This window comes from Chionomys nivalis, chromosome 25, assembly GCF_950005125.1.
Source record: "Chionomys nivalis chromosome 25, mChiNiv1.1, whole genome shotgun sequence".
NCBI lineage: Eukaryota > Metazoa > Chordata > Mammalia > Rodentia > Cricetidae > Chionomys > Chionomys nivalis.
In genome coordinates this window covers 24,897,980-24,920,780 of record NC_080110.1, presented here as the reverse complement: position 1 = coordinate 24,920,780, position 22,801 = coordinate 24,897,980, and the positions used below count along the sequence as shown (strand labels likewise).

At 40.8% G+C, this 22,801-nt stretch overlaps 1 protein-coding gene across 1 annotated transcript in view; it reads left to right on the top strand.

Annotated features, from left to right (window-relative positions):
• Nucleotides 1–4,773: 4,773 nt before the first annotated feature.
• Trhde (thyrotropin releasing hormone degrading enzyme) overlaps nt 4,774–22,801 on the top strand; it is a 369,227-nt gene continuing 351,199 nt past the window's right edge. The window contains exons 1-2 of the mRNA XM_057758096.1: nt 4,774–6,727; nt 18,659–18,932. Coding sequence (XP_057614079.1) covers nt 5,817–6,727; nt 18,659–18,932 — 1,185 coding nt within the window. The 5' untranslated portion in view covers nt 4,774–5,816. The remainder of the gene's footprint in view (nt 6,728–18,658; nt 18,933–22,801) is intronic.

Sequence of the window (22,801 nt, the reverse complement as noted above, 5' to 3'; positions counted from 1 at the left end):
AGATTTCGAAGACATAAACCACTTACTTGTTGTGAATACAAATTCTAGTCAATACCTCCACTGCTTTGTCCTCCAGCCCCGGACCCCTTTCTCTCGTTAAGTCATAAAATGACTACTTTGCTCAGGGTAACGTTGTATTATAATTTATCTATTTCATTTCATTTAGCAAGCACTCTAATAACATAAGTCATAAGCAGAAACAGTCTGCTTCCATAGGCCTAGAGACCAAGATTGACTGGTCCTGTTCTAAGGTCTCTGCTATGTATGGGGCCTAACACTGACCTCATAATTTATGTAACAAACTAACAAATATCAGTTACACAACTAGATAGTTTACATTGGCTTCCCTTACTGAAACAGAATGCCACAGTGTTAAACGTGCAGGTAATGGTGGAACACTGCTTGGTTTTGAATTCCAACTCTGACATTTACTAATTAAATGACTCTGTCCTCAGATGTTTAGTCGGTCTAAGCCTCTCTTTCCTTGTTTTCCAAATGGAAGAAGCAACAACATTGTCTCTATGGTGTCTTGTTTTCATGATTACACGAGCTAGGATAAAGCACTTAAAAAGGTAACAAGGGACAAAGCTATTAATAGCTATATTATTGTGATTGCTATTATTATTATTATTATTATTATTATTATTATTATTATTATTACTTTGCCTCCCTTATGTACCGAAAAGCAAGCATTTGAGAAACTTATATCCTGAGTGTCTACTGTATTTGTAAATTTGCTAGCCTATTTCTTCATCCACTGGACAAATTGAGTAGCTCAATGGAAAAAAAAAATCTCTAGGAAGTTAACCAATTTCTATTCTGTTTGTAGACTTGGGTATATATTATCTTTGCAGCTCTCATGAATACACTATAAACATTTCCATGATACATACTTTGGTTTTTATGGAGCTTTCTTATAGAGATCATAAACCAAAAAGCCCGGAGTGAACACTGAAGAGTTTAAACCTAGCATTAGAAACCCCCAAAGAAAAATAGAACTTCCTTGAATTCTTCGTACTCTAGCCTCTGCATATAACACTGAATTCTGGAACTGGGAATTTCATCATAGATTACAGCCATCCTTTTTCTCATATTTGCCATCGAGAGGGGTTCATTTTGTGCTGAGAGTTATTCTGTTTTCCCTTCAGCATAACTGGAAGATTTCCTTAGGACTTATAATGTGTGCTAATATATTGGTACTTTAGGCATTTGTTTTTATTTTTATTTTTTTTAAAAAAAGCTTCAGCAATTCTCAGGTGGTTAGAATACCATATGCAGACTCGGATGCCATTTTCTTTTTGGCTAATCCCTTTAAATATCGAAGTCAAACCACTGGCAGTTAAATTAAGGTTTTAATTTTAGTTGGCAAACTGTATGCTTCATGAAATATCGCTATATTTTTGAAAAGTTCTAGCTTTTATCTTTAAGATCTTGAGGAATGTTCTTTAGAAAAGTGACTTTTTTGGTACGAAACTCTCAAGAAAAGACTGAGGTCAGATGTTATGAGAATTTTAAGTTGTGTGATGTAAAATTGTGAACAGCTTTGATACAATATGGATTTGCACAATTTTAATTTTTCATCAAATTATCACATTTTGGATTTCAAAAATGCTGTTTTTCTGTTGCCACATGGAGGCACCACTTCAGCTGATACGCAGAGATTTCTGACTTCCATTGTCAGTGAGGGTCTTCAACTGTGTAAAGCCTTCATAAACTTATTTTGTCCTAAGCCCACCAGTACTTTTATTTGCCTGAATAACGATTTCGTTTGTGTACTGTCTCCTACATTTTAGCAAGTACGGTGTTTTTATAAAGTCATTTTACTCCCTAAGGTTTTGGATAGAGTTTTATGTTGCTTTCCTGTGTGTGTGTGTAGGCACACATGTGAATGTATGTGTAGGCACATACGTTAGTTGTGTGTGTGTGTGTGTGTGTGTGTGTATGTGTAGACCAGAGGTTAACTTCCGGTATTGTTCTTCAGACTGAGTTCATCTATCGGTATGCTTTTTTTTTTTTTAATTTGTTTGTTTTGTTTTGTAAGACAGTGTCTCTCATTACCCCAAAACTTGCCAAGTAGGCCAGGGAGGCCCTGGATGCCCTCATCTCTGCTGTCTGTCTTAGCATTTTAATTACAAGTAGGCACTACCACGCCCAGCTAACATGTCCTGGGAGCCCACCTCAGTTCTTCATAATTGCAAAGTAGGCACTTTATTGATTGAGCTTGTCTCCCCAGCTCAATTTTTTTTTTCGCCTTTTATGGAGGATACTCAAAACCTCTAGACAGCTTGAGAGCCATGAGATGTCCAAGGCTACTTCCTCACACTCTGTGGTGTTATTAACACATCAAGAAATGGAGTTGATGAAGTAAGTGGGCTAGGCTAATACAAAGTGGGGAAGGCTGAGTGGGGCCTTAGATGTTTCTTCTGAGCCAAGCAGTGTTGGGACATGAAGGCACTAACCACACATTCAGGAGCTGAGTGTACAAGGTTATAGCATGTGGAATTCAAACCTTTCTCTAATCAAGGGACTTAAACACTAAGGGCAACTTTTAAACCAAGTATTAGTAGTTGATTCCTTCAATATTCCCCTTAGGTACAGAGCCTGAAACTTTGCCTCTTCCTTTTTGTTTTTGGTGTGAAGTAGAAGGAACATTGTCCATGAAAATAATACAAGAATGTAAGCTATCAATCCTTATTTCTCAGATTCTATAAACTTTCATAAATTACAAAAGAAAAACAATTACCATTGCTTTAACAAAAGAAGAAGAAATATTTACTTGTTCGATCTTTGATACCGAGTTTATTGAGTAAAAAAACTACATTAAACAGGAATCAATGAGCTAATAAGTTGTGCCCACTTTATGTTAATAAACTTGAATTTGCTTCACTTGTATCTCAGAAACAATCCATTTGCTAATTTAATCAGTCAGGAGAAACTTTTTCTAATTGGTAAGCAATTTCTTTTAATTGCAAAGTGTTTGAGAGTTACCTTGCAGTAATTTTTCACAAGTACATAGACATTGATAAGGTACATGAATAGTAATAACCTTTTTGGAGTATTCACGACTAACATCATATTAGAGACACCTTGGACAGTTGACTCTTTCTGAGGCGGTGGTTCTTAGACTCCCAGGGAACATTCTAGAAGCTGCTTGTAATCTCTGTCCCTTAGGCAGGTAATCCTGAGTGACTAGATTAGATTCCTGAAGGGCAGAGGAATATGGTGACCTCTTTGAGGGTCAGGTGCCCTTTTGGCTTGCTAAACTGTATTGCCTACTTCTGGGGAAACAATCTAACCCCTAAAGCCCCAATTCCTAAACTGCACAATAACCAGATACAAATGAAAAAAAGCAAGAACAAAGATGCTTTGAAACAGCAGAAAAAAGAAACTGGAACAGAATGTGGCATTTCCCTTGGTCTGTTACTGACGGCCCACATGCAACATGCTTAAAAATACCCACCCTGGCACCTATTTCCATCATCAGTTATGATGATGCAAGTGGACACTTAGAATACAGGGGTATTCAGCAAGCACTCCGTCTAGGGATAGAGGGAAAAGAGCTTCCTCAAGCTCGGCTTTACTCTGTGGCTGCCAGATTAAAGTTCATTGTTGTATAATTGGGCTCCTTTTACTGAATACATTTTGAAATAATATTTTAACTTTTTTCCAGTACCCAAAGCCAATAACATCTCTCTCTCTCTCTCTCTCTCTCTCTATATATATATATATATATATATATATATATATATATATATATATGTGTGTGTGTGTGTGTGTGTGTGTGTGTGTGTGTAAAATAATGGGTTTAAAGAGACAAAAGAAACATGTAAAGAGGAATTTCTTCATTTTCTATTGACTGAGCCATATCCTTTGTTAAAAATCAGAGAGGACTAACTCTGTCACCTTCGAGGTGGTGGTCTTCTGAGCACTGTTCGAGTTACAACTTTTTAGACACCTTTTGAAGTTTGCATAGCACACTACTCCACTATCATACAGAACTTCAACAAACTCCGAAGCCAGTCAGCAAGCTACGAACTTTGATGATAATGCTTGCTGTCAGTACACACTGGGATTCATAACTGCCTTAATGCAGTTTAAAGAGTTTTCACGATAATACAGGGGAGTTGCAAAAAGTAATCGTGGCGAGGCGAAGTGACAAACTGACCGACCCATCATGGAAATACATTTACCCACTGTTCTGGTAAAATCCAGTCATGGGGCCTCCACCCCCAGTTTTCTTTACACTTGTTTTTTGAATGTTGTATTGTAGGCATTAATTTTTTTTTTTAATTCTTTTCCCAATCTAAAAATAAGATGTATCCCACGGGGGACTCTGTATCCTTTCTTTGGTCTTTTACTTATGTAGGACTTTTCATTGCTAGCCATTATGGCAGTACTTCACACCTGGCCACACTATACCATTATAATATATGCAGCCAGGCTTTGGAGAATTTATTTCAATTTACATACAATCCCCCAAATCCTCTGGCGAGCTTGATGCGTGATCTGACACTGCCTAGTCTCTCCAGCAGGCTCTTGATGCTAATCGCCCAAGGCTCCAGCGGTACCTCTGGGGAGCCCGCAGTGGGGCTAAGGAGTCGGAAGAGGGGTGACTGCTGGGCTTGTTGCGCTGAAGATTTACAATGTACTCTTGCAGGCAGCTCAGCAGCCCTGTCTGTGGCTGTGGGTGTCTGGTGTGACAGAGCGGAGAAAAGCTCTCTAATCTCCCAGCTCCTGCCTCTGCCGCTCAACCTCTCCCCTCCCTCCCGCTTTCCCAGCCTCCTCGCTTGTTCCCTCACTCGCTCTCTCCTTTCTCAGGGAGTTTCAGTCCCCGAATGCAGCTGGAGTAGCCTTGGCACTCTAGACCCGGAACCCGTGTACACATACATACACGTACACGCGCGCACACACGCGCGCACACATGCACACGCGCTGGCACACACGCACTTCGGTTCTCCCCCCGGGGACGCAGCTGAGACCTTTATCTACCTGAAGTGGGTGCCCCGGCGGGACACTTCTTCACTTGTCTTCTCCAGAGGGCACAAGCATATCGGAACGCGGGAGGCTCTCTGTCCAGTCTGCAACCTCACGCCTTTTACCGCTGCCGCCGTTTAAAGTGTCCAGGGTGGAGAAGGCTTCTCCAGGACGGATGCTCCGCGGTCGTGGGACTTCCTCCAGCTGGCTCACTCAAGTCTTTCCCTCGGTCCTCTGTTCCATCCTCTCCTCTCCCGCTGCGGGGTGGAAGGCTCAGGCTCCTCCCGGGCTGCAACCGCCGCAACTGTCTTTGCGAGCACATCCCACCCAGAAGACCGAACACTGCCGGAGTGCCCGGAGCTGGGCGAAACCCTAACTTGCCTGCCTGCTCGGTCGCTCTCCCTAAGACTCTCTGTCCTCCGGGCCGAGGACCGGTGCGAGAGCTGCCGCAACCAGCCTGGGAGAGTGCGGCGCCCGGGAGGACGCACGAGCCGCAGGCGCACAGGGGCGGGGGCAGCCTGTGCCCGGGCGCCCGGTGCCAGCCCGACGAGTAGCGCGCACCCTGCGAGCGACAAGCTCCCCAAGTTGGGCGCGTCCCAGAGCTTGTTGCCCCGCGATTCGCAGCTGGTGTCCGGAGAGAGGCGGGGCTGCTGGGGGTCGTCGCGGCCGTCGCCAGCCACCAGAGCTTGTCTCTAGAGAACCCGGGCTGGCCTCCCTAGGGTCCCAACCGGCGTTGCGCCCTCCGCCTGCGTGCGCTCTCCGATGACTGCGCTGGCGGTAGCCCGGGTGGCCCGCCCGCTGGGGGTGTCGGAGGGGGCGGGGGAAGAGGAGGAGGCGGTGTGATGATGGCCCTGGACGGTGAGAGGGGGGAGCAAGAGGAGGAGAAGAAAAAGAAGAAGAAGAAAAAGAAGAGGAAGAAGAAGGAGGAGGAGGGGGCCGAGAAGAGCAGCTCACCCTTTGCAGCTACCATGGGAGAAGACGAAGCCGCGCTCCGGGCAAGCGGCAGGGGGCTCTCGGACCCGTGGGCTGACTCAGTGGGAGTGAGACCCCGCACCACGGAGCGCCACATCGCGGCACACAAGCGGCTCGTGCTGGCTTTTGCCGTGTCCATCGTGGCACTACTGGCGGTCACCATGCTGGCGGTGCTGCTCAGCCTGCGCTTCGACGAGTGTGGAGCCAGCGCGGCGGTGCCGGGCTCCGACGGTGGCCCCGGGGGCTTCCCTGAGCGCGGCGGCGGCAACGGCAGCCACCCAGGATCCGCCCGGCGCAACCACCACTCTGGTGGGGAATCCTCGCAGCGCGAGACCGGCGAGGTGGACACCCCAGGGACCCCATCTGCCATGCCGCCGTCGGAGGAAGAGTCAGAGCAGTGGCAGCCTTGGACACAGTTGCGCCTATCCGGCCACCTCAAACCACTGCACTACAATTTGATGCTCACCGCCTTTATGGAGAACTTCACCTTCTCCGGGGAGGTCAACGTGGAGATCGAGTGCCGGAACGCCACCCGCTACGTGGTGCTGCACGCCTCCCGGGTAGCGGTGGAGAAGGTGCAAGTAGCAGAGGACCGGGCATTCGGAGCTGTCCCGGTAGCAGGCTTTTTCCTCTACCCACCAACCCAGGTCTTGGTGGTGGTGCTGAATAGAACCCTGGACGCGCAGAGGAATTACAACCTAAAGATTATCTACAATGCCCTGATAGAGAACGAGCTCCTGGGCTTCTTCCGCAGCTCCTACGTGCTCCACGGGGAGAGAAGGTAAGGAGGGAGGCGGTGCCCCGCGCTGCCCCACCCCACCGGGCTGCTCGCACTGCTGAGTGAGCGCAGGCGACCTGGGGTCCCCTTTGGCTTCCAATATCCAGAAACCCCGGGGTTGGGGGAAGGGAGCCAAGGTTAGATGAGATGGTCCTTTGGAACCATAGGGGTCTGTTGCCAAGTCCACAAACTCAGCAATACCGAAAGGTGATGATTGTTGCCTCTTCCTCTAGTTCGGACCTTGTGCCTCCTGACTGGTTATCTAAATGACAAGCTAACAAAACAAAACAAAAAAACCACCATCACTACCACCAAAAGCAAGCAAACAAACAAACAAAAAACAACTTCGAGCAGGTAGCAGCTCAACCCAGCTATCAGGTCAGGGCAGACACGCCCCCTCCCGTTGCGCACCTGCCTTGGTTATGAATACAGTACCTCTGTACCCCTGGAAGACTCAGAACATAGCCTAAGTTTTGGCTTTGTAAAGTTTTTCCAAACTGAAAGTTGAGATTTGATCACAAAGAGAAGTTCAAGGGAAAGGCGGAACTGGGGCTGGCCTGTGGGACTGCAGTTGTCGTGGTCAAAATCAGAGAGAGGGACCTCTAAAGCACTGTGGTGTCCCCAGGGGCTTCTGCCTCCATTTGGGTCCTCAGCGGCTGCCAATGGAAATAACTACACCCAGAAGGGAGGGAAAGCCAGCAGCCGGTCTCCAGTGCCTTTGCTGACTTTAGATCTGGGTTACATTTTCTTAGTTTTTGTGAGGTGTGTGTGTGTGTGTGTGTGTGTGTGTGTATTTCTCTAGAACCAACAGCTTCTGTGTCCAGATCTTCATAGTTCTAACAGCTGTGGTGAAAGTTTGGGGAAAGAATGGAAGTTGACTGTGCTTGGTAATGATTGACAGCTGCACCAGGCTCTCCCGGTGAACTGTTTTATGAGATCCTTATTACGGGGTGCATGCCGCTGTCCCCGCTCTCTGTGTGTTACAGGTGGGAAAACGGAGGCTCAGCAAAGTGGTAGTTTGACTTAGATCACAAAATGAGACCCAGATAATTCGGCCCCAGAGCTCCCATTTTAAATCCTAACTTGGTGATAATAATAGTCCCACTCTCCATGATATGATTGATCGATATGGCCTTGAAAAGCACTTCACCCAAGGTCAGGCCTGCCATATATAGTCCTTCAAAGTTCAAATGAGTATCCTGAGGTAGTCAGCTTTCGCATATCCTGTTGAATGGATGTATGAATGGCTCTTGTTTTCATTGCATTTAAAATAACTTCAATTAGTTAAATGACTATAGGGCAGATGAACAATCAGAGTGAACTAATAAATGAAATCATTATCTCTAGGTAGACCCATCATTAGTAAGCAATGAGGCAGAGCCTCCTCTTTCCCTCAGTGAATCTCCTAACATCGGGGACCCCAGGACTCAGAGCAGCACAGGGCACCTGAGGTCAAACAGGCTGTCATCAGAGAACAGGAACTTGAACTTTGGTTTGGCCAGCCCTGAACCATAGTGCTTGAGAACTCTCAGAAACAGTTAAGGTCGGAGAGGCTGGGAAACTTTCCCTGCAGTGTGGAAGTGCACAAAAGTTTTATCATTTATAGATTGCTGCGAAGTAAGCCCACATAAAATATTCCACGTGTTAGCAGTCGTCTGATGGGTACAACTTCCTATAAGTCAATATATCATCATTATTATTATTCAGTTTCTAACACCCAAGATCTGGCATGGATAGTTCAAACCCGTCACCACCACATCCTCTAGAACAGATTCCAGATTAAAAATATGTCTAAGCCCACAATGATATGAAATATGCAATAAAGACATAGAAGGCAGATGTTACATGTTATGTTTGGAAAAACGCTCATCATGTTACTAGAGTTGCACATCCTCATGAATGCATCTTACTGTGGTGAAAAAGATTGCTCCCTTTCAAATTCTGTATTTTTTTTCTTAAGCCATGCCAAGATGTATTTGGCAGAACTCGGCTTGTTTTGGTCAGTGCTTTCAAATTAAGAGGACTCCAAAAACGACCAGATGTTTCCACTTGCCCTGCACCGGATTTCTTGTACCCACAGTCCATGTTTGTATTCAGACTTCCTCCTTCGGTTTCCCCTGGAACTGTAAATACTTTGGCTGGAAGTTTAACCTGATGCGCACATGTTTTCCAATAGAAATGTGGGATTCAATGTTTGGGAAATTCCAGCATGGATTTATTTCTAGATACGAACTTAGAGAAAGTTTTTGTCTTCCACCTCCAACAGCAAAGTGAATATTATAATTTCCTGGCATTTACGTCTGGAGTAGATAAGACAAAGGTAATTTAATAATTTCATGAGTATACCGACATTCCATACATTATTTTTTTGTTGTTCTCGTTACTATAGCTACCAGAGGATTTAAAGCTGACCAATATTAGGAACTCAGCCAAGGTTGACCTTTTATTGATAATGATTTTGTACTAAAAATATTCGATGTAAATTGGCATTTAAAAGCCCAATTTCTAAAAGGACTCAGATGCAAACTTAGAATTTTCATTTGATTAATGATTGTATATCTTGATCTTTAGTTAATCATCATTTTTGCCCATTTAATGATAGGATAATTTCTGTAATGAACACAAATAGTTAATCTGCCAACAGGAGTTACACTGAGTATCTGGAAATACTTAGGAGAACCACCACACAGCTTCCTTACTTTGCTTAGCCTGGTGGAAGCAGTAGCCCATAACTATCTCATCAGTCTTACATGTTGCCTCCTTTCTCAGAGACTCAGGAGAAGGAATTTCCTTCTCATTGGTTTTCTTAAGGAAGAGTCTCAAGTCAAAGGCAAGACTGGCTTGCAGCTCCTGGTCCTCCCTCCTTACACTCCTAAGAGATGAGTCTGACCCAGCTGTAAGAAAGATCTTTGACAAGGGAGGATTAGCCTGTGTGCTGTGCTGTGTACCTTTGACCCGGAAAATTTTATCCTCCACTACATGTTGGAAAGTGCTCCAGTCTGTCCTACAGGGAAGACTGAGTTACCCACACAGTAGACAAACTTCTCAATGAAACCCAAGATTCCTTAATCATGGGTATATCTTCCATTCTTACTTATAAAGTCAGCTAGGAGAAAGCCTGTCACTTGTTGAATACTGAAAAATAGCAAGTTACCCTAAAATTAAGGTGTTTTCACACATATAATAAATTATCACCTTTAGTCAGAACATATACTTACTCTTCTCCAAGTAGATTTGCAGCATGCAGATAAAAGGGGTGTGTATTTATGTCATCGTCTCTTATAGGAGAACACACTTGCTTAGAATTAGGCGAAATGTTCATTTACCTGAAGTAATTGCCGCTTTTGGGTAGCCAGATGGCGTGCACACCCATGTTCAAAGTAGGGTACCTTAATTTAGATCCAGATGGTCGGATTGAAGGCGAAAATTTACCCAAAGTAAATGAACATTTTATTCACTTTTGAGAAGGAGACTATTTTTCTTTGACAAACTCTGGTTGGGTCTGTAACATGCCAAAGTGACAGAAGACGGAATAAAAGCAGACATTCTTTTCCCATAAAGGATTGTTCAGAGAGAAGTCATGATCTCTGAAAAGATGAGAAAATAACTCCTGTGGTAATCAAAGGGAATCGGGGGCTGTTCTTTTTGCCAAAATCTGTGGAATATGATGGGTTTTCTTTCTTGGTGGCATATACTCCCTTGTGGTTGTACTGTACCTGGTTTGATGCTTGGTAGTTTTTGAATTAATAATCAATTATGATAATTAGTAAATGCCAGAAATCCCAGGACATTATTTTGATGTTGAAGAAGCCTCATTTCTCCCACTTACTTTAGCGAGTTTCACGTGAATGAATGGAAATATATTTGACCCTTTCTTCCTCTCTAGAAGGCTGTAAGCTGAAAAACCCAGAGAATATTTATTTATTTGCTGAGAAACCACTTTTATATACCTTTTAAATAGATTTGGCTCAATGTTTTCCTATCAAACACACATAGCCATTTGGTTAAACTGAGTCCAGTACTGGATTTTGGTCATCATTCAAAGTACTGTCCATTAGGCAACAACAATAATAACAAAAGTCCTGGTCATTAAATAATGATTCATTCTAACAGAAAAATTCTCATGACTGGTGTTCATCTTGTGGCATTTACTTTCACTTATTTATTGTCTTATATTACCATCTCATTTGATCACCTCGGACAGTGAGAGGTTACCCAGTTCCTTTGAAAAGGTTACATTAATTGGAGTGTGTCTTTATGGATTCAATGCAACTTGGGACAGATCCTATTGGCTATGGATGTCTCTCAAATGAAAAGGAATCTGTTATTGACTTTCCCAGTATAGACTAGGTTTGTACGATGGATTGTTTCCTTAAACTAACTTTTCCTAATGTATATGTGAATGGGCTTGAGGCAATGGTACACACAATGGTCTAGTTTTACTGAGCGTTGCTCAATATGCCTATAGGAACAGGGGTCACTACTTCCAGTATGGTTTCAAAGAATAATGCAAAACAATAATGAACAAATACTCACTTTTAAACATAAATGCTCCACAGTCTGTAAAGAAGGCCATCCCTCCTTGTCCCTGTGTTTATGCCACCCCCAGAAACAATTATCCTCATTGCTCTCAATATACCCATTACTGCTATTCTCTTGCCACCATCATACAGTTATTCGTCATTTGATTTCTTATGTGTTCTTTAATATTTCCATATCTACAGCAATGCCCGCTTTTATTTTATTTTTGTTAGTTCTTCAGAGCTCTCTGCCATCTTTTCATCTTTGGAGAGGAGATGATCCCTCCCGCTGATAGAGGGAAAATCACCCTTCTTGCTTTTCCAGACTCTCTTAGAAGATTCCTGAACCAGCACAGATAGATGATGGTAGGGTGTTGCAAGGGCCCGGGTGGGGTACAGGGACCAGGCTTCTTGCTCTCCCCTTCTCTAGGCCTTGCCAAGCCTAGAGCTTCAACTTACAGGGTGTTCTGTTCTCAGTGTGCAGGAAGGGTGTGAGTGAGTCCTCTCTGTGCATATATATATCCAGGATAATGTTTTACTGTAATAGTATAGACCTTTTCTCATGAAAAGTGAATGAATAAATAAATATAAATAAATGAGCACCAATCATAAGTAGTTAAAAATACCATTAGTTACCTTTTCTTTCCATTATTATATTATTGTTATATTTTGTTGTTCTGCTGGAGAGAAGTATGTATGTATGTATGTATGCATGTATGTATGCTTATATATGTATATTTAGTGTGGTTATTCTCCTCAGATAGGGGACTCTTTAACTTGCTTACTTGACTCTCTGTCTTAATTCTGCTACTGACTGCTTTGGTGATCTTGGTCAGTTTTCCACTGTTTCCTGTTTGGGGTCCCCCTCTGGAAAACAGGGATAATGACACTGTTTTTTAGGGTTGTTGTGTTGACTTCATGGACAATGAGAATCATGCCTGATAGTTTGTAAGAACACCTGTGGCTATTAAATGTTCTTGAACCCTTTTCATGGCTGGCGATCTGCTGTGCAGGCTGGTACAGGTGGTCTTCAACTGATGCTTCTGCTTTGGTGGTTTTCCATTCTGTGGGTATTGGGGAAAAGGTCACTGTAAAGGAATAGTCACAGTGCTCCTTCCTCTGGCCGCTGTTTGTTCTGCTCCCCAAGCAGAGTTCAAGGAAGCAAGAGGAAGAAGAAGCAAAGCCGTGCCACCATGAGAGAAAAGAATCAAGAAAAGCTGTAGTGTTTCCCAACCACAGAAACTCAGGCTGAGATCAAATGTTATGAACTAGAGAAGACTGAGGGAGAAAAAGGTTACTCAACAGAAGAAAAGCAAAATGCTTTTATTATGGCACTAGAGCCCGCCAGCAGCCACCGAGCACAGAAGGCTCCTTACGGTGCCCTTACAGCAGGCAGAAAAAATGCTATGTTTCCAAGGAATGGGTCTCACTTCGTTTTACAGATTGCTTCCAACACATCATGTGGATTTTGACAGTAGTAGTGCTTTATGATACTCACATAATGCTTTGCCTGTTTCCAATCTAAAACAAATGAATCTCAGACACTAACTTTATTTATTCTTATAAAAAACTATAATTATGACCTGGGAAAGTAATTTTAGTGCATTATAGTACTCTTTATCAAGGGTGATCCATTACTCAGTACACACTTTTGATAAGAGTATTTAGTGCTACATAAATGAAAAGCAATTATGAGTATTCTGCTTTGTTTTTATAACACGATTATTCACATATGCACCACTTCCTACATACATATTGCTGGCATTATTGCATTATGTTTTTAGTTTACTAAAATGGTTATTTAAAAAATAGACTACACACTTGCTTCGAGCGTTGAATATTCAGCAGGAGTGCTTCTCCTCTGAAATGGCAGAGGTTTAATGACTCATTGAAGTACATAAAAACACACAGTCTAAACAAAGACCCATTTTGGCTTAAAATGTTTTGTCATTGAGTAACAATTTGCATTTTGATTAACAGCCTAAACTTGAAATGGTATGTGTGTAACTTCTATGACCTTGTCACTTGGTGGACTTTAAAAGTGCGTGTGGCTTCTAGGACTTTGTAACAAAGCTAACCACCGCAGTTAGAGGTACAGAACCTTCTTTGGGTTGGTGGCACTTAAGACTGACCTTGAGCTATTGTGACACTAAGACAGCATTAGCAGTACTAAGGCCATAGAATTAAGTTTAAACATTACTTTTTTTTCACTATGCGCATAGATGAGGCCCAAAGGAAAACCTGGTAAATGTGTCCTGTCACGTGTGAGGGTCTTTGTGTTTTGCTGGACTCCAACTGAAAAGGCATGAATCAATCTTCATGCTAAGTGTTATGCAAGTGCTTCCTTCCTCTGCATAGTTTACCTTCCTGAAAAGGCAAAACTGAAAATAATGGAGCAGAAATTTTATATCACACACATACTGGAATGTGTTGGCAATATCAGCCAACGTTAATGGATTACTTCTGCTAAATGTTAGCATAATGACTTTGACACAAGGAACTTGCCTGGTGAACTTCCGCAGAAATTAGAAGAAATCAATTCTTTGTACCCTTCAGAGGCAACACAGAGATTCGAGCCCTCCCTCTTAGCTCAACCAAAATGTCAAACAGACAAATTGTTAGGAAAATCAAATAATTTGATTTAGGTAGAAGAGAATTAAAATGTATGCATGTTGCTCACATTTTTTCTAGTTATGCTAAAGTGACATTCTTGGAATGACACTTCCAGAATATCACTTTGGAGAGTGGATTTTTTTATGCTAATAAGCAGATTCTTTAAAAGATGACATTATTATTATTATTTTTTTTAAAGAAAGCAGGAGAAGAATAGACAGTGAGACACTTGGCCCTGTTACCTTCTGTTTTGCATTTCTTTTTGCTGTTTTTCTGCACATGAGCATTTGTGAGTGTGTGTGTGAGTGTGTAGGTGTGTATGTATGTGTGTGTGACTGTGTGTATGTTTGTGTTTATGTGTGTATTGTGTGTATCTGTGTCTTTGTTTGTGTGTGATGTGTGTATGTGTCTGTGGTGCGTCTTCTGTTTATGCTGTACTTTAAACTGGTTTCATCTGTTAATTAATTTTTTGTGTTTCTCATACTTGGCTTCCTGCCACTACCTCAAACTCACCTCAAATTAACTCAGGCATCGAAATCATTATTTTCTTCTTTCAACCACTCTTTCTAGAAGCTTCTTTGATGTTTTAAATAACAGGAAACAGGGAAGAAGTCTTTTTTCTCTCAACTGGAGATAATCACAAAATATACGCAATGGTGATGGAATTATGTTTCTAAACTCTTACAGGTACTGCTCTCTGTGGAGGGCGCCAGCCTGAAGCTGGTCCTGTCTTTGGAGAATAGAGTTATCAGGGTGAAGGAGGGGAGAGAGAGAGAGAGAAAGGAGAGAGAGAGAGAGAGAGAGAGAGAGAGAGAGAGAGAGAGAGAGAGAGAGAGAGAGAGAGAGAGAGAGAGACTGAAACTGGATAGGGCCAGAACCTGCAAAACAGCTGCAGTGTAGTAGCTTCAATGTGTGTATAAGCTATTTCCAGAAGAGCTTTTCTGTGTTCCAGAGAGTTGGTTCCCACTCCACTCACCTGTGATCTTTTAACTTCTCAGACCAGTTCTTATGCTCCCTGTTCAGAAACTCTTTGAGTTATTTGGGCTATAAGTTCCCAGTTGAGGCACCTTGACTCCAGAGGAAAAGTTACAATGTTCACAGAGAGGTTTGAACTGGGGAGGAAAGATTCTGCTGGCTCCACTGACTAGTCAAACTGCTTCACATTCCACAGGATAGATGAATGGATCCAGCCTAAAATGCCAATAATGTCAAGGTTGAAAAGCTCTGCCTAAGCAAATTCAGTTCCTTTATACATTTTCCTTGTTTGTTGTGGCTTCTGGAATAATACCTGTTTAAGCTTGTATTTATTTAACTCCTTATAGGAAGGAAGCATATATATTCATCTTTTTATCCCAAACTTAGAACACTCAAAACTGAATTGATCAAGAGGAGTAAATATATTGAAGAGCATGAGACATCTATTCATTGCTAGAGTAACTTAATGCTTTTTCAAAGGAAACACACCAGATTCTAGGAAAATTTCATTTCTAATTGTCTAGTTATGAGATCTTGAACTTGGAAAAGACTTTAAATGTAATCCAGTCTGGCTGTTTTTCTTTACCAAGGGAGTTCTTTTGATTTTTTGAAATACTGAATTGAAATTCAATTGTAATCATTCTTAGGTGCCAGACTGTGAAATTGGTATTTCCTCATTTAGACATTATCAGAATATATGGTAGCCCTCTTCGCATAGATATAAACTGTGTGTATGAATTCATTAAGAATGTTAATTGCAGAAAAAGTCACTGGATGATCTTGATAGCTCTTTCCAGCCCTGAATTAAACTGTTACCTTTCCTGTCATATTTATTTACCACATAGGGTAAAAAGACACTGCACAATGTATTTCCTATGCATAAACATTCAGTTTATTAATTTCTCATGGACCCAGACATATTTAGATCTTTACTTCTAATAAATTCCTACCCCTTATTTACTTAATATCAAAAGCATCTTTTATTTTTATAATTAAAAATGAACACATTTTAATTACAATGCCTTTGATGATAAATGCTTACAGAACTGTTTTCTTCCTGTTTTCAGTTGTTTCTCTGTGCACACATGTGTAATTTGATTATTAAGATTTTAGGAGCAATTGCTGTACCTTTTAAAAAATAATTCAAGTACCTAATACAGTAAGACGCTTCTGTTTGTTCAAAGACTGGAACTGGAGGGGTCAGATACTTGGATGCTAAGAGGAAATTCTTTTCCTCATATGTACAATCATGATATTTTTTTAAATAGTCCTAAGAGAGGAATACCAAGCTCTAATTGTCTAGTTATGAGATCTTGAACTTGGAAAAGACTTTCAATGTAATCCAGTCTGGCTGTTTTTCTTTACCAAGAAAAATTAGGTTTTTTTTTTTTTTAATTAAGAAGTTGAAAGATAAGATTCTCACACATACAAAGGTGCAGGAAGAGAAAACTGTAAGTGCATGCATTTGGCATAAAGGTACTGACATTTCATTATGCAAAATTGTATTGCTACCAGCAGAAAATAGCCAGAGGAATATCGTGATTCCCATAAAAATGGAAAGAATATTCATTATCACCTAGATTGAGTTAAACCATGTTCATGTTTTTGCTAAAAATTAATTTTATTGCCTTTGCAATGTATTTATCTTTTATTTGGATCAAGAACATGTGAGTTCTATGCCAAGCTTTGGGCCAAAGGCTTGTGTGTCTTTGGACAAACCTTACTGGGTATACATTTTTATTTTAGAAATTTATAGGAGTGGGATAATTCATTTTTAATATTTCTTCTACTTTTATGAAGATTTATTACTAAAACTTCTTTACAACATATTATTATATTTTATCATCTTGGCAGTTTTGTGAGAAAGGTCAAGTAAACAATATTTTCTTTTTACAAATGAAATAAAAGTAAGTTCAGGCAGCTAAGTGACTTAAACAGGTCTGGTATGTAAGAGCCTAGAACTGCCTCCAAGATACTCTCCTCCCTGCCTGAACAATCAGTTTGTAAAAGCTTTTTATTCCCTTTATTTCAAAAATGAAACTTTAAAATGTACACCCCTAGTGATAAATATAAACTCCATACTTTAAAAAAAAAAGTGATGTAAATAGTCATACCGCATTTACCTAGAGAGAGCCAGTGAGATCTGGTACACACCACAACCTATAGAGATTGGCTAGCAAAGCAAAATTCAAGATGCATGCCTACTTGTGATTGGTAGCATCTTCCTGTATCCTAGACTGAGAATAACTGTGAAGTCAAGCTGAAGTTCTCTATGGAAGTGTATCCTGTGATATTAGCCATGTATACCCTGAACAATAGAGAGTGGGGTGGCAGAGAGCTAGCTACTCATGGATGAAGCAGCCTTTGAAGCAATGACTTGAGAATTTATTAATATCTTTCAAAGGGTCCGATATTGACTTGCCTTACAGAAGATTTTGTAGCTGAAAAGTTCAGCTTTTATTATAAATTATTTCTTAATTATAAGAGTGTCCTTAAAGGGCTTGAGTGTCTTCATTTGTAACAATAGACTGTGAAGGTGTGTAGTAACTTCTGATTAGTTTTAACAAAATTATCAGAAAGTATGTATATGTATCAAATATATATGTATTTGATATATATGTACACGTTTAGTTTATATATTGTACAGATAACCTATATATTTATGTGTGTATGTGTGTGTATGTATGTGTGTGTTTGTGTAATCATAGTAGTTCCAATTTTATATGGGAAACACATTTTAAGACCTTCAATGAATGTCTGCAGTCATGAGCACTATATATACACAATATTTGTTCCAGTGTGTACATACAGATGATAAAATTTAATTTATAAGTTAGAAATACTAAGAGGTTAACAGCTAGTAATAAAATAAAACGCTCTAATACTATGCTGTAATAAAGCTGTATAAATATGGTCTCACCTCACCATACATTTCGAGTTCCATCACACTATAGAAATATTTCTGGACCTTAGCTGACTGTGAGTAACTTAAGCACACACAAAAAATGAAGCCATGTATAGGGTGAGCCATTTTCCTAAAATCAGGGCTCTCTGGACTGTGCAGTATAAATGTCAATTATAGTGACAAGAAAAGATAAAGTTCTTATGAACCAGGCATGACTGGTCTTTGCTTGCCTGCTGCAGCTATTCATAATGTTGGGGGCTTTATTACCCCCCTCCCACTTTCCTCCATCTGAGCTTTACAATAATTTTGGGATTAGAATTGTGTAGTTTCTCATTTGAGGGAGGTTTTAGAATTGGTGTGGCTAAAGGAAGTTTGAGAGGCAGAATTCAGACCAAGATTTAATAGATATTAAAGTCATTTATTTTAACATAAGTAGATTGCATGCTTTCAAATTTGAGGCTATAGATATTTCCCAGTGAAGGTCTATGAGCCCCCTCCCCCCCATTTAATGACCGTGTTTGGATTTCTATCTCATTATCTCTATATACTGGATGCCCTAGCTTCAGGGAGAACGTGATATGCACAATAAAAGAGCCATTATTTCTCAGTGTTTGCCAAAGTGCCCATGAGTTGTTTCTCTGTAGAGTGTAGTGTTTCATCCAGCAAGCATTGCTCTGGGTTTAGAGAGTTTACTTTAATCGAGACAAAAACTTCCCTGAAGAACTCTTATTGTTGGGGCAGTATATTATACATGAACTGTACTTTTATGTTATTCATGGATATAAGCATAGTTTAGGAAAAAATGTGTATTTTCAGATTTATCAAAATATGCTACCTGAGGTATGCAATAGAGTCATTACTTTAATTGAAGCAATACATGCAATCAGCGTTTCATTTTCTTCTCCTTCTTCTTCTCCCCAGATTCCTTGGTGTTACTCAGTTCTCACCTACGCATGCCAGGAAGGCGTTCCCATGTTTCGATGAGCCAATCTACAAGGCCACTTTCAAAATCAGTATCAAGCATCAAGCCACCTACTTGTCTCTATCCAATATGCCAGTGGAGACGTCTGTGTTCGAGGAAGACGGATGGGTAACAGACCACTTTTCACAGACCCCTCTTATGTCCACGTATTATTTAGCCTGGGCGATTTGCAACTTCACATACCGAGAAACTACTACCAAGAGTGGGGTTGTCGTAAGTATTATCAGCCTAATGTTGCTTTGGATCCTGTGTACCCTCTAAAGTAATCTGATTTCTAGGTTCACAGGCGTCACTTGCAATGCTTTCACATCTGACACAGCCAAAGTCTTTAGTTATTGGAGGTTAAACGTAATCCTTGTTTCAAAGTGAGACAGAAACTTTTCTCCCACTATACTCAATTTTCTATTCTTTCAACCATCTCTGTCCCCTGTTTTCATGGGCCCTGACTTTCCTCCTCTCCACCCCAAGCCTGGGCATGCCTAGAACAGCACTTGACTTTTCTGAAACACTTCTTGGTTCCTGGTGTATCTTTCTATTATGAATTTTGTTCAAATGTATAGAAAATGTACCAAATGATACAATGAACTCCACTTACCTATTAGTCAGCTCTGAGAAGTAAACCATATTGAATAGAATCGAAGCTCTCTAGCAGAACTCACTCCGATATCATCTCCACTGGGAACCCTAACTTCACCTTTGCATTTATCCTTTCCACGCATTTATTGTACATTTACAATATATGTTTATATGCACTTATAATACTTAGTATATTCCAAAATCCAAGATACTTTATAGAAGAGATATCACCCTTCATTGTATAATTATTCCGTCTACTTTTCTTAGGTAGTGTGAGGTAGTGCAGGCATTGTCTGCATTAACTTCGTGGTAAAGACCAAGTGTTCTAGACACTTTTCTATTGCATTGTATCATGCTAGGCTAAGCCATGGTGAATGAGCAATTTATTCGTCATTTCAATTCTTCCACAATAACTAAGCATTTATTTTAAATTTCATATTAATTATAAAGGCTATTATGGTTCTCCTTTTCCCACATGAGTAATTGGGGTTTAAACAAATTAAGTAACCTTCCAAGAGTCAAAAATCACAAGTCAAATCTGTTTGTCCCCAAGGTCTGGCCTTTCTCTTCTGTGCCCAGGGACTCTCTTTTTACCACTTCACCTGCATGCCTTTAAGGGAATTTATCTTGTGATCTTTCCCACTACATAGCTCCTATATTCCATTTTCCTTGCCCATAACAGAATAATTGATTAGAAAGTTCTGTTTTTAATCGGTTGGGATTCACAGCTCTATAATAACATGCATTTTGAAAAATAGTGTTGGCAAAAGATCTTTTTCTCAGTTAATTTTAATTTAAACCACCATGGAACCTGCTTTTTAAAAAACTGCATGCAAAATTAATGTCATTATTGAAAAACTCCAGAGTGAGTTCATCTGTGTAATCATTAAAGTAATACCCTAAATGCTGAGTATAGAGGGCCAGCAGCTATTTTACTCTCTGGACTTACAATAAGTTGAAATGTTGAATTCCTCATATGCTCGTCGATGTCTTCTGTGGACATTTCAAGTCTACGCTCACTGGACCATACACAGAAAAGGAACATGAGGATATCTCATTTCCTTTTGTGTCTTCCAAAGTTGATGACTGACTTACAGCGGCTCAGCTAGCATGAAGTATACTGGAAGTGCTTGAGCCTGGTGTATTTTCTTTAAAGGACCGTGAAAGTGTCCTCAGTTCTACATAATTATGCTTGCTGCTAAGACCTGCTTGTAAAAACCACTCTAGTTCTTTCGATGTGACTTTTTATTGTTAGGGATCTCTATGTAATCAGGAAGCATTTTATCATTTATGCTTAGTAATTTTAGTGTAGAAAAGCTAAAAACATAATAGTAAAAAAATTGAAAGGTCAGCTGAAAGAAAACTTCAGACTGTATAATGTAAAAATCCCCAAGTCAGTAAAAAAAGCTCCTGTTTATCAGCTGTGGAAACATAGCTTGAAACCCCACTCGCTTTCTCTGTCACCCCTTCGAAATGCAATCTATTTCCTTCTCACTGACTTCTCCCTTTATTACTGGGGGCACCTGGGAATGACATTTCTCAGCCCTTAACAGATGGGAGGAGAAGAGAGTCGGCTTCAGAGTCCTGGCTGTGGGATTGTCGTGTGAGGTCCAGGTGGTCATTGTAGAGCAGAAGTTGCAGCAATGGTGTTTGAGCTATGAGGCAGGAGCTTGGGTAGCATATTAATAATATGGAGCTGAACCTCACAGTGCCCTAGGTGTGAGCACTAGAGCCATCATCATGACCATCGTCCTCTGCTTTGCAAACTGCCTATACTTTGCAAAACACTATTTAAAATAATTACAAAGATAAAGAGTTTAAGATACCCCTGGTACGGGGCTGCAAATGCAAATTAGGTATTTAATCCTAATCTGCAATGCATTGAGTTTATCCATCCCTTAAAAAAACTTGTCATTTTTTCTTAAATTGTTTAATATTTACAAATTGACAGATTGCATATAAAACAATTTCTGCCTTCTCCTAAGAACCCCCAAAATGTAAATGGAGGTTTCTCTGTCCTACCCCATCCTGGAGCTGCTTCATGATCACTCAGAGCCTTAACAGTAATTACAAACTGCTTGACCTATAGTTCATGCATTTTAACTAACTAGCTCTCACATCTAAATTAGCTCATTTCTATTCATCTATATATTGCCATGCGGACAAGGCTTTACCAGTCGCTGACATCTTTCTTTTGGGGTGCCTGGCTTGCCTCTCCACCGACTCCTGTATTTTTCCTCTGTCTTTCTCCCTGTATTGAGCTTGACTTTTCCACCTAGCTCTATTCTGCCTTGCTATAGGCTAAAGGAACTTTTATTATCAACCAATGTCAGCAACATATATTCACGGTTATCCCACAGCAAGATCTTATATCATGTGACTCACATCTGTATTCTGTAATATTTCCTCATTCATTTATTCATTCAATGGACATTTGCTGATTGGATGCTACCACAGATACTGGATAGATTCTGGAAATACAGCCACAAAGAGCAAAGCTTCGTTTCTTCTGGAGATCTAGTGTTCCAATGAAAGGAAATAATCATTCACACATTTAACGTGCAAGGTGGTGATTTATGCCTTGAAGAAAGTCAATGGGCTGAAGTTAGGTGGTGACCAGTTTGTTTACATCTGACATTTACTTCTCATGATAACATTCTCCAGATCCGCTTTATTCTTTTGTGCTCAGTTCATCTCAGTTATGCGTTACCTGCTGCAATCCTGCATAAAATTAGATTTTAGCCTTATTCTAGGAACACAACTCAGGAGGATAATCGGGGACTGCACACAAGGAAAACAACAGATTCACCAGTTATGAATTAGCATCATTTAGTATTCATCAATTGTCCAGTTGGAGGATACAATCCCAAGCCCTCTAGAAGATGAAGAAATTGCTAACAATTGCTGTGCAGGCATGTGTTTCATGGAGGAGAGTGGAGTTAGTTAGACCTTGAATGATGATTTGGTCCCAGGGAAGCAGATGCTGTGCGCACAGAGTGCTTGGTTGGGGAAATATTATCAGGAAGAGACAGAGCTGTTGGAACGTCCTCATGGAGACTGGTGTGGTAGGATGACTACAGAAGGGGTTTTATCATCAGATACATCTGTTTCCAAGTTCGTGCCTTGCTTTTCTGTGACCTTGGTTCATTACTTAGCCTCTTCCTTTTCTAGTTTTCTTGTTTGAAAACCAAAAGTGTGACTTCTCTTACTTTTCTGCTCTGGTTCCTGTCCTTGCAAAACAAACTACTCTAAAAAGGATGTGCATGATGCATCCAGTGTATTATGTCTAGAGCCTTTGCAGTATGGAATTGAACTGTGTGGTGGAAGTAACCTGTCTCTGCTCAGTACTGTTCGCATCTCAGATGGGGTGACGTGATGACTGGCGCCTTACAACCAGGGTCAGAATCACCTGGAATAATATTTATTTGGTGGTTTATTATTAGTCTCCTGAGATATCAGCTGGGGCTGCGTGCCATAGCATTTGTGTGTAGTGTTTGCATGACCCC